Source organism: Sylvia atricapilla, unplaced genomic scaffold, assembly GCF_009819655.1.
Source record: "Sylvia atricapilla isolate bSylAtr1 unplaced genomic scaffold, bSylAtr1.pri scaffold_66_arrow_ctg1, whole genome shotgun sequence".
Classification (NCBI taxonomy): domain Eukaryota; kingdom Metazoa; phylum Chordata; class Aves; order Passeriformes; family Sylviidae; genus Sylvia; species Sylvia atricapilla.
Window position 1 is genome coordinate 10992 of NW_027077153.1, and position 10856 is coordinate 21847.

Consider the following 10856-nt stretch of genomic DNA (forward strand, 5'->3'; position numbering starts at 1 on the left):
AGTCCTGAAGAGTCATAATGGTCTCCATTGTTCCATGAGGCCCTTCATTGTCACAATGGACCTTTGGTTCCATGAGGTCCACTGTGACACAATTGTCCCCTTGGTACCATCAGAATGGCCCCTTTGTTTCATGGAGCACACAGCATCAGAATGGTCCCCATGGTTCCACAGGGCCCCCCACTGTAACACACAGACCCTTTGTTCCATGAGGTTCCTCAGGGTCACAATGGTCTCCTTGGATCCCCAGTGGTCACAATGTCTCCTTGGATCCCCAGTGTCACAATGGCCCCTTGGCTACAGGCGTCCCCTCTGTTGTCACAAAGGCTCATGTTCTATGAGACCACAGAGTATCACAATGGACCCTTGGTTCCAGGAGGCCTTGCTGTGTCACCATGGACTTCATGGGTCCATGAGCTGTCATGTTGTCATCAACAGCCTCCCTGGTTCTGCAGTGTCACCATGGATTCCTTTGTTTCATGAGGTTCCACACTGTCACCAGGGATAACTTTTTTTTCCATGATGTTTCCCAGTGTCACCATGGACTCCTTGGCTCTCTGAGGTTCTCCTGTGTCACAATGGCCCCTTGGTTCCATGAGGCCTTTCTCTGTCACAATGGACTTTTGGTTCCATCAGTTTCCACAGTGTCACAATGGTCTCCTTGGATCTGCAGCATCACAATGGACCATCAGTTCCATGTGGCCCCGCTGTGTCAAAATGGATTTTGGTTCCATGTAGCCCCAGAGTGTCAAAATGTCCCCTTGGCTCCATCGGATTCTGCAGTGTCACAAAGGATCCTTTATTCCATCAGGTTCAACAGTTTCACAGTTGACTCCTTGGGTCTGTGAGGCCACACTGTTACCAAATCTCCAAATATCAGAATAAGACTCCTTAACACGTAATTGATGTTAAAGAGAGCATCACCTATTCAGGGTTGATGTACAGCATGGGATAACACCAAACCTTATGTGGACACTGGATTCTGTAAGAGTGTTGCTTATATACAGTCAGTAAATATGTCTTACAATTTAACATTTACATAAAATCTGCCCCTATTCCCAGTTTCTGTCCTTGCTTTTTCTGTCAGTGTACCCTTGAGCAAGATTCTTCTTCTTCTTCTTCTCTTGCAACCGTCCCTGCTGGGAAAACAGCCCCTCATGCTTGTTTCTCTACTGAAAGTTCACAGGCACAGAAACAATTGAATTAATCCTTTCATATCAAGTCCAAGGCTCTGTGTGGCAGCAGAGGCAGGCAGGACCAGAGCTGTCAGCAGAGGAAGGGCCCAGCCAGGTAGGGCAGCCGGGGGGTGACGACAGCCTGCAGGGACAGAGGCACAAGGCATGGACACCGTAGGACAGCCTGTGCACAGGGCACAGGGATGGGCAGCAGCTGCAAGGCCCTGACACAGCCAACTCCTGCAGCCCTTTGGCCATGGCTGCTGGCCCTGGGCCTGAGCCATGAGGAGGAGACAAGTGACCCTTGCAGCCCTGGGGCCTCTTTGCCTCCTTGTCCCTGCTCAGCAGCCTGGCAGGGGCCGCCCCATGGTGCTGCCCTTGGCATTGCACATCCCCACATCCCAGTGGCCCAGGAAGAGCCCTGAGCAAGGAGGGAGTGACAGGATGTGCCTTGGCAGGGACTGGTGCTCAGGCCTTGGGCCTTTGCATTCCTGAAACACATCCAGGTTTTCTCAGCATCAGAGACACCTTTGCCTTGCTTGTCCCCCACCTGTCATCACTGCCTGCAGTGTTCTGCTCTAACGAACCTGGGGACACTTTCTCAGTTGTGTCCTTTACTGGGACTCATTAAACTACAAGAAACTTCAGTGTTTCCATTTCACTTTGAATACTTGAGAAGTTTTTCTGAGGGACTGAGTCTATGCAAACAGTACCAAAGCCCCGAGAGGGTCATTAAAGTTCTTTGTGCTGTGTCTGTGCTGCTGAGCTGGGCCAGGCTCCTGGCACAGAAGCAGCTCCTGGCAAGAGCTTCAAAAAGACATTTCTCAAGAAGAGCTTCAAAAAGACATTTCTCCTGTTGACCAGCTCCTGTGCACAGCCCAGCAGGGCTGGGGCACTGCCAGGGCATTTCAGGGACACAAGCAGGGCACAGACAGAGCTCACAGGGGCTCAGCACTGGCAGGGGCTGTGTGCTGTCCCAGAGGGGGCTGTGTCACAGCAGCACCTCTGTGGCTGTGTCATAGAGGCACAGAGCAGCTGTGATGTCACCAAGGGGCTGTGTGACAGCACAGAGTGGGTTGTGTGAGGTCACAGATTGCACTATGACAATAGTTTGTGGTGTGAGGTCATTGAGCAGCCACAGCATCATAGAGGGGAGCATGTGACATTGCAGAGCAGGCTGTGACATCATGCTGTGTTGTTATGATATCCTAGAGTGGGCTGTGAGGTCATAGAGTGTGCTGTGACATTACAGGGTGGCTGTATGACATCACTGAGTGGGCTGTGTGACATCACTGAATAGGACTGTGTGACATCACAGAGCTAGCTGTGATTTCATAGAAGGTGTCTCCATGACCATCAGAAAATGGGTTGTGACATCAGAAAGTAGTAACACTAGAAAAAGAATAGGGAAAGGTCTGTTAGTGTCCGCAAACATATGTGGGAAAAGGTTCGTTTTGAGCTGTCAGAGCGCAAAAGACACAGCGGGGGAGAACTCAGTTTATACAACAAAAATGAACCTTTATTTAGTGCCACCAAAATGCGATAGTGGGGAGAGAAAACAGAGAATAGTAAGAAAGATAGAAAAGAGGGGAAAGGGGATTATAGCTACCAACGTGGAGGGACGAGTCCTCGAGGCCGAGATGCCTATAGACACGATCTTCTCCAGTGGGGTGATCACAAAAGTGAGCAGGGGTCTCCAGGGTTTTATAGGTTGGTCAAGGCGGGGACCAAAGTGAGTGGCACAAAGCCAAAGCAGGAGCCACCTGTGTCGAGGTTGGGTGCTCAGGGACAAGCTGCACACCGTACGTGCCGTACTCTGGTATGAGCGGACCAGTTTGGGCAAATAGCCTTGGCGCAGTCCACTGTGACCAGTTCCATTGTTCTTGCACTCCGTTCTCATGGAGATGCAGACCAGTCATTGGCGACTTGGCAAATGTTCTGCCTCAGCCAGGCCAGGGCTCCTTTCAGAGTCTGGGGTCTCAGTCCTCAGTCATTGGAGACAGTCGTGAGGCATATCACATCCTTGGACAGACTCTGACACCCAGTCACTCTCAGTGTGCTGCCAGTTTCTCCCAGTATGATCCCAGTTGTCCCCAGCATGGTCCCATTTCCTCCCAGTGTAATCTCAGTTGCACAGACCCAGCCACTCCCAGTATGATCATGTTCTGATGCCATCATGATCCCAAGTGCCCCTAGTAGAGCCTCAGTAGCTCTCAGTTCCTCCCAGTCTGATCCCAATTGCTCTCTTTGGCCCCACAATAGACCCAGTCATTCCAAGTTTGATCCCAGTAGAAGTCCACGATGATCCCAGTCTCCCCCGGCATGGTCCCAGTCAATCACTTTTCCCTCAAGTGTAGATCCACTCACTCCCATTTGCCCTCTCAGTGTGTTCCCAGTCACCCCAGTATGGTCAGATACACTCCCAGTATACCCCAGTTGCCCTCAGCATATTCATAGTCACTCCCAGTCACATCCACTTGGCCCAGAAAGGTTCCAGTTTCCACCAGGATGATCCCAGTCACACTCTAGTCTAATCCCAGTATATCCCAGTTGGTCCCACTATGATCCCTGTTCCTCAGTTCTGGTCCTGCTGGGTCCCAGTGTGCTCTGATCCTGCTCCCAGTGGGTGCCAGTCCAGGGCCCGGTGTATCCCGGTGTATCATCGCGGTGTCCCAGTCCATCCCAGCCTGTCCCAGTCCATCCCGGTCCCTTCCCGGCAGCCGCCGCCCTTTCCCGGATCCTGCCCCTCCCGGCCCCGGAGCTGCCGCCGGACGCCCCCCAAGATGCTGCCGGGGCTCGGGGGCTTCGTCTTGGGCTCCGTCTGCCGGGGCTGGGGCTCGGCCTCCACTGCGGGAGAAGGTCAGGGGGGTCCCCGGGGCCCGTGTCCCCCCTCGGAGCGCCTGTGACTCCCCCCTGTCCCCCCAGGCCGGGCTCAGCCCCTTTTCTCTCCCCACAGCTCCTGACCCAGCTCCTGCTCCCCCCTGCGAGGGGCTTTGGGGAGCCCCCCGGGACCCCCTGGAATCCCCATTCCTGGGCACTGGGAGCCCCCGCATCTCCTTCCCCAGCTCCGGGACCCCCTGCACCCCCTGATCCTGCACCGACACCGCCCCGCACCCCCTTGCCCGGGGATCCTCCTCTCCCAGCCCCTGCATCCCCTGTTTCCGTCAGCCCGGGGAGCCCCGGACCCCCATTCCCGGCCAGCCCGGGCCACCTCACCCCCAGGCCTCCCTTTCCTGGGAAACCCGAGCTGGGCACGGGGCTCTCCGGCCGCTCTGGCACTGAGGATCACCCGAAGGAAAGGGACAGAAGAGGAGCGAGCGAGGGCAGGAGATCGGGAATCCGGGATCGGAGTCCCCGCGCCCAGTCCTGCTCCGCCGGGGCTGGGAGCCGCAGCCGCAGGAAAAAATGGATCCGCGGATGGCGGCGCTTCCCCCGCTTTGGGCCGGAGCCAGCGGGTTCCCGGCAGAGTTGGAGCGCAGGCGCCGGGAGCTGAGCACAGCCCGGCCCGGGGGTCCCGCAGGGCGCGGCCGAGGAGGGTCCCGGGGGATGCCAGGAGGGGATCCCGGGGAATTCCCGGGAATTCCGCCGTGCGCTCCCGCCGCGCTCCCTCGGGCACTTTGGCTCCCGCCTTCCCCGCCCTGCGCCGCCGGGATCTGCCCGGCGACCGGTGACGTCACTGCACACTCGGGCTGCCATTGGCGGGCAGCAAAGAGGGGCCCCGAACCCCCATTGCTGGGCGCCGCCATCCCCCGAACCCCCATTCCCGGCCATGGGCTCCACCTGCACCCCCTTATCCGGCACCAACAGCCCCTGCGCCCCTTTCCCGGCCATCCCGCCTCTCCCTGCACCCAGAGACCCCTTTTCTTTGGCCCCGAGACCCTCCTGGGCCCCTATTCCTGCATTTCCCAGCACCAGCCCCTCCTTTCTTCAACACTGAGGACACCTGGACCCTATTCCCAGCCATCCCGGTTTTCCACATTTGGATAGGAGTGGAAATAGCGGGGACCCCTGGAGCTCCTTTCCTAAGTACAGGAACTCCCTTAACCCCACCCATCCCATATCTACCCACCCCAAGTCTCCTCTTTTCTCGATCCCGGAACCCCCAAAGCCCCTTCCCTGCTCTCCCAGCTCTCCCCGTTGCCCCCTTCCTTCCCCCGTGACCCCCCAGCCCCCAAATCTCCGTGTCCCCCCAGTTCTCCTCTCCCTGCGGTCCCTGCCCGTGGCGCTGGCGGAGCCCGGCCCGGGCTTCCCCCAGTTCCTGTCCATGGGCTCCCTGGATGGGATCCCCTTCCAGCGCCGCCAGCGCCAGCGGGGCCGGGCGGAGCCGCAGCCGCCGGGGATGGCGGCCGGAGCCCAGCCGGGATTTTGGGATGGCCAGAGCCGGCACAAGGAGCGGCACCGGCACGGGGCCACCAGGGAGCTGCAGATGCCGCAGGAGCGGCACAGCCAGAGCGGGGCTCGGCGCGGGGAGCCGGGCCTGGGGGATCTGTGGGGCTGCCACGGCACCTGTGGGGCTGCACTGGGGATCCGTGGGGCTGCGCCGGCATCTGGGGCGCTGGGATGTGCATCCCTGCGGATCCAAGGGGCTGGCGTGAGCCTCTGTGGGTCTCCATCAGACTCCGAGGCTCCGTGGGGCTGCAATGGGGCTCCGTGGGGCTGGGACACGATCCCGTGGGTCTCCGTGGGTCCAATCCCTGCCCAGGTCTCCACACGCTGCAGGAGGTTTCCGGCTGTCACCTCCTGTCCCACGGGAGCGTCCGCGGATCCCATCGGCTCGGCTCCCACGGGCAGGAATTCCTCTCCTTCCAGCCGGGATCCAGGGATTCGTGGTGGCCCACGGCGCTGCCCAGGTCACCAAGAGGCGCTGGGAACACGAGGAGATCGAGGCTGAGGAATTCACAAATCCCCTGGGGCACACCTGCCTGGAATGGCTCCGGAAATGTGTCAGATATGGGTGGGAGGGTCTGGAGCGTAAAGGTGGGGAAGGCAGAATTCCCATGGGAATGTGGGATTTGGGGATGTGGAATTTGGAAATGTGGGATTTGAGAGGGCAAATTTGGGACCATGGGAATTCCCGTGGGACCTCAAGGATGGTTCCTGTCGGGGGGGTTTCCTCACCCGAGCTTTGGGTGGTTTAAAGTCCTTGGCCCTCTAAAAAGCCCCGAGTCGCGTCCGTGTAAAAAGCAGAGTACTCAAGGTTTGTTTTCAGGTTTCTCGTGTTGTTTATTATTTGGTATCTCAAATTTTCTCTGCTCCCAGCCGAGGTCCGGACAGCAGCTGGGACACGAGGCAACTGCCCCACAGATGGGATGTCCCTAACATTTATACAGATAATTATGTACTAGTTATTTACTATTTTGTGCCAATGCCCAGTGCCCACACCAGAAGTGACATTCTACTTCGGTCCAATCCACTCTAACTACTTTGTGCCATCACCACCTCAAAAAATGGAGGACGAGGAAGAAGGAGAAGTACATAAGGTACCACCCAAATTCCACCACCTTGTCCCCATTTACTTCTATTCTAAAAATTCTAAGACTATTAAATTCTACATCATCTACTGTGCTAGACTACAATTTTCACATCCTGGAGTTTGTAATTACTTCTGCAATGTTGAAAGCTTTTCCCATGGATCAAAATCAAACCCGGTGTCTCCCTGGGCTCAGTGCCAAGGTCTCCGAGCCCCCTCGACCGTCTCCACACCCCCCTGTCCAGGGCTCAAACTCCTTTCCTCAGGTCCCAGGCCATCCAAGGGGATGTCCTGGACTCCAACATCTCCCCCTCCTGTTTGAACCAAAAAGACCTCTTTGGCAGCCTTGTCCATGAGCCGCCGCATGCACTGAAACAGACATGGTATGACTATGAGAAGAATTACAAACCTCAACAGGATGCATAAACCTGTTTTTAAAATTTCCTTCCACAGTGGTGAAAGGTCAAAAAAATTGAAAATGCCATCCAGCCATGACCCAGTTACCTCTCCAAGTTTGTTTACACTTTCTCGCAATTGCTTGAGGTTTTCATGAATTGATCTGGAATGATCTGACAAGTTCATGCAACGCATTCCTTCAAACTCTTCACACCCATGTCCATGTGACAGCAAAAGATAATCGATTGCTGCCCTGTTTTGGACAGTTGCTCATCTTACACTGTCAATGTCCATTAACATATCACTCAGTGTAAGAGAAACGGCTCGGGCATGTTTGCTCAGCCAGCATGCCATGTGGTCCAATTCTGTCAAGGCTTCTCCTGATGCTGCCTGCGGTGAAAAATTGCAACTGCAATCCTTTGCGCCTTGGTCCAGGTGTGAACATTGTCATCACATTTTGGATCGTATTGTTGGATGGATCTTTTCTCTTTATGTTCTTGCTCTCTCAACAGTGTTATGTTAGGTGTTAACAATGATAGTCTTTCAATGCTGCATGGACCACCTTTGACATTTGCAGGGACTGCGGGCCAAACTCTGTCCCCACAGATAAAAAAGATTCCTCTTGGCAATTGCACTGGAACATGGTTGGATGGTCTGCTCACCATCTTAGTGTAGTTACACCAAGATGATGCATTTCTATAAATTGCATGATTGGGAGTGACGTCTATTGTTTTATTTCCCGCCACTCCAGGATAATTAAACTTTACACAAAACTTCATTCTGACCAATCCAAGAATTTCCAATTCCTGTGGTTCAAAAGGAGCCACTGGAAGGAAACTCGTCCAAACATCCCATTTGTCCACTGGATTTGAAATGACCTTTAAGATCGCTGGAGGGATGTTTTCTGGAGTCGGCCATTTGTTGACTGGCAATCCCACTAAACATGTTGAAAAAGGTTTTCCTGATCTTGAGTGAGTTAAACAAATGGTGTCCAACCCTGATGCATTGGCCAGAGTTTCCCAAACATTTTCCTTTGGCTGAGCGATGGGCCAAACTGCCGCATTGCTCAAAACAATCACTGAGAGAATGAGGCACACGTGTGTCATCAAAGGCTTCTTTCCCTTGGGAACCATTGAAATGCACCACCACCCAAGTCCCAAAAAAAACCCAAATCCCAAAGTCTCTTTGCACGTAGAACAAGGGGACGTCCGCCGTCTTGACATCCACTCACGTCTGCATGCCTGCATTCTGTTTCCAATCTTGGGGTCCGCGTCTGCTTGCACTTGGACTCGGTAGGGCTTCACGTTCTTCGCTGCCACCCATCTCGGTCCGGCTCCTGTGGAGACACAAGCATAACCCTTGCCCCAAGTTACTAATTTGAATGGTCCTTCGACCTGTCCTGTATCTGGGTTTCTGACCAAAACTAAAGGATTCTCCTTCAGTTTCGCTTTTGTACTGTCCGAGAAATGTCTGATAATTGGTGGAGTGGGCTCCGCAAAAGAGCCATTTAGAAAGTTCAACACATACAAGGCTTTATTCAAGCGCATGTGTGGTGTTGCATCTGTCTCCTCCCTTTTCTGTTTCTCCAAAAGGGACTTTAGTGTTTGATGTGTTCGTTCAATGATCGCTTGACCTGTTGGAGAATGTGGGATACCAAAAGTATGATGAACACCCCACTTCTTTAAGAATTTGTCAAGCACTTTCCCTATATAAGTTGGACCATTATCTGTTTTGACCTCTTGCGGCACACCCAATGATGCAAACGCTTGTAAAAAATGCCGACAAGCATGTTATGCCGTCTCACCTGTGTGCAGTGATGCAAAAACTGCACCTGAAAATGTATCAACAGAAACATGAATATTTTTAAATTTGCCAAAAGATGGATATTTGGTGACATCTGTCTGCCACAGTTGCAGACTGTGCAACCCTCTTGGATTGACTGCTCCCATGGATGCAGGAGGCTGTACACGCTGACAGTCTGGGCAGGTACTGATGATTTCCTTCGCCTGGCTTTTGGAAATACAAAAAGTTTCCATCAATGCCTGAGCATTCTGATGAAAAAATGCATGGCTCAGCTTTGCCTGCTCAAAGATGTTTGGCAAAGTGTTTGAAATTGGCATGGCCAATTTGTCTGCCTGTGCATTGCCTTCTGCTAAAAATCCTGGAAGAGAAGAGTGTGCTCTGATGTGGGAGACAAAATATTCATGTTCTCTCTCCTGTAGTAAGGTTTTCATGCAAAGTAAGTATGAATATAAATCTGCATTATCAACGTCTCTCAAAAGTGAATCTTCAAGCCGTCTGACCACGTTTGCTACATAAGCTGAATCTGTGATCAGATTAAAAGGCTGAGGGAACAGTTCGAAAGCTCGAACCACTGCTGCCAATTCCACTATCTGTGGTGAACCCTGTACTGTTTTTATGTTTGATTCCCATTGTCCTGTTGTCACATTTTGCCATGTGATCACCGATTTGTGAGTTTTTCCTGAGCCGTCAGTAAATATAGTTATTGCATCCAACGGCACTTCACTTATTTTTGGTTTTTCTCTGAAACTTATTTTTGCCTTCAGCAATTTGTGACTTGGAAAATGAATTGTACATGTGCCAGGATAATTCAACAATGCAATTTGCAAGTCTTCCGACTTTTGCAATGCCCAATCAAAATATTCTTTTTTCAAAGGCAAGTAAATTGTTGTGAAATCTTTGCCTGCCATTGTCAGCAATCTGGACCTAGCTTTGATGATGATTTGAGCTATCCTTTCTAAACTTGTGAGGATTGTCCTTGGAGATCTGTAAGATAAAAAGATCCATTCTAAAATCAACAATGGGTCTGCTTGTGACACATCCCATTGAAAAATTAAACCATACAATTGTACTTTTTCCCCCAACACTGCAAGAAAGAATGGTAATGATTCTGCAAAACGATGTGCCTGTCTGTGTTGGAGAGCTTCAGCAATTCTCTCAAGGGCTTTCTGAGCCTCTGGCGTGAGAGTTCTGGGAGATTTTATGTTGCTGTCTCCTCTTAAAAGATTGAACAATGACGTAAGTTCATCGTTTGTGATTCCTAAAATTGGTCCCATCCAGTTGATTTCTCCCAAAAGTTGTTGCAGATTTTGCAGATTTTTAACTTCTGCTCTAATTTGAATTTTCTGAGGTCTTATGGATTGTTCTGAGATTCTCCATCCTAAATACTTCCATGGTGCAATCTCCTGAATTTTTGAAGTAGAAATTTCCAATCCTGCACGTTGCACTTCTGCAATCACGCAGTCACGAGTTTTCTGCAGTTCCTGCTGTGTTGATGCTGCGATGAGGAGATCATCCATGCAATGGATGATTCTTGATTCCGGATATTTTTTTCCGAGCTGGAGACAAAGCTCGTGCCACGAACCATTGGCAGATTGTTGGAGAGTTTTTGAGTCCTTGGGGCAAGACCACCCAATGGTATCTTTGCAGAGGTTCCTGTCTGTTGATGCTTGGGATAGAGAATGCAAATCGAGGAGCATCATCTGGATGAAGTGGAATTGTTATAAACGGGCCAGGAGACCTGCTCCTTTGAAAAGCCTTTATTAGTCAGCTCTTTCAAGGGGGAACTCGAGGGGTCGCCTGCGCAGGCCGCTGCTCCTGTCGCCGTCCTCGCTCCTGTCGCTGCTGAGGATCAGGTGTCAGGCGAATCTGCTGCTCTCGCCGCAGCAGAGTCGGGAGCTCCAGCCTCGTGCGAATCCCCAGGAACTCAACTCGGCTCATGTGGTCTAGGGGCGTCACTTCTTCCCAGTCTCTTTGTGGTTATGGCGAGGCGGCAGAAGCAGAATTCAGTCCTTAGG

General features: G+C 52.5%; 1 protein-coding gene and 1 long non-coding RNA gene across 2 annotated transcripts; both read left to right on the forward strand.

Moving 5' to 3' along the window:
- Window positions 1–2209: 2209 nt before the first annotated feature.
- On the forward strand, window positions 2210–2588 carry LOC136374961 (uncharacterized). Its single transcript, XR_010746022.1, has 2 exons — window positions 2210–2257; window positions 2296–2588. It is a non-coding gene; the product is annotated as an uncharacterized lncRNA (long non-coding RNA).
- Window positions 2589–5256: 2668 nt separating this feature from the next.
- LOC136374963 (class I histocompatibility antigen, F10 alpha chain-like) lies at window positions 5257–7068 on the forward strand (the record flags this gene model as incomplete). Its single annotated transcript, XM_066340323.1, is given in 4 exon segments — window positions 5257–5627; window positions 5873–5988; window positions 5991–6177; window positions 6909–7068. Coding segments are annotated over 4 exon segments (834 nt in total), but the record flags the coding sequence as incomplete, so codon positions are not given.
- Window positions 7069–10856: the final 3788 nt, after the last annotated feature.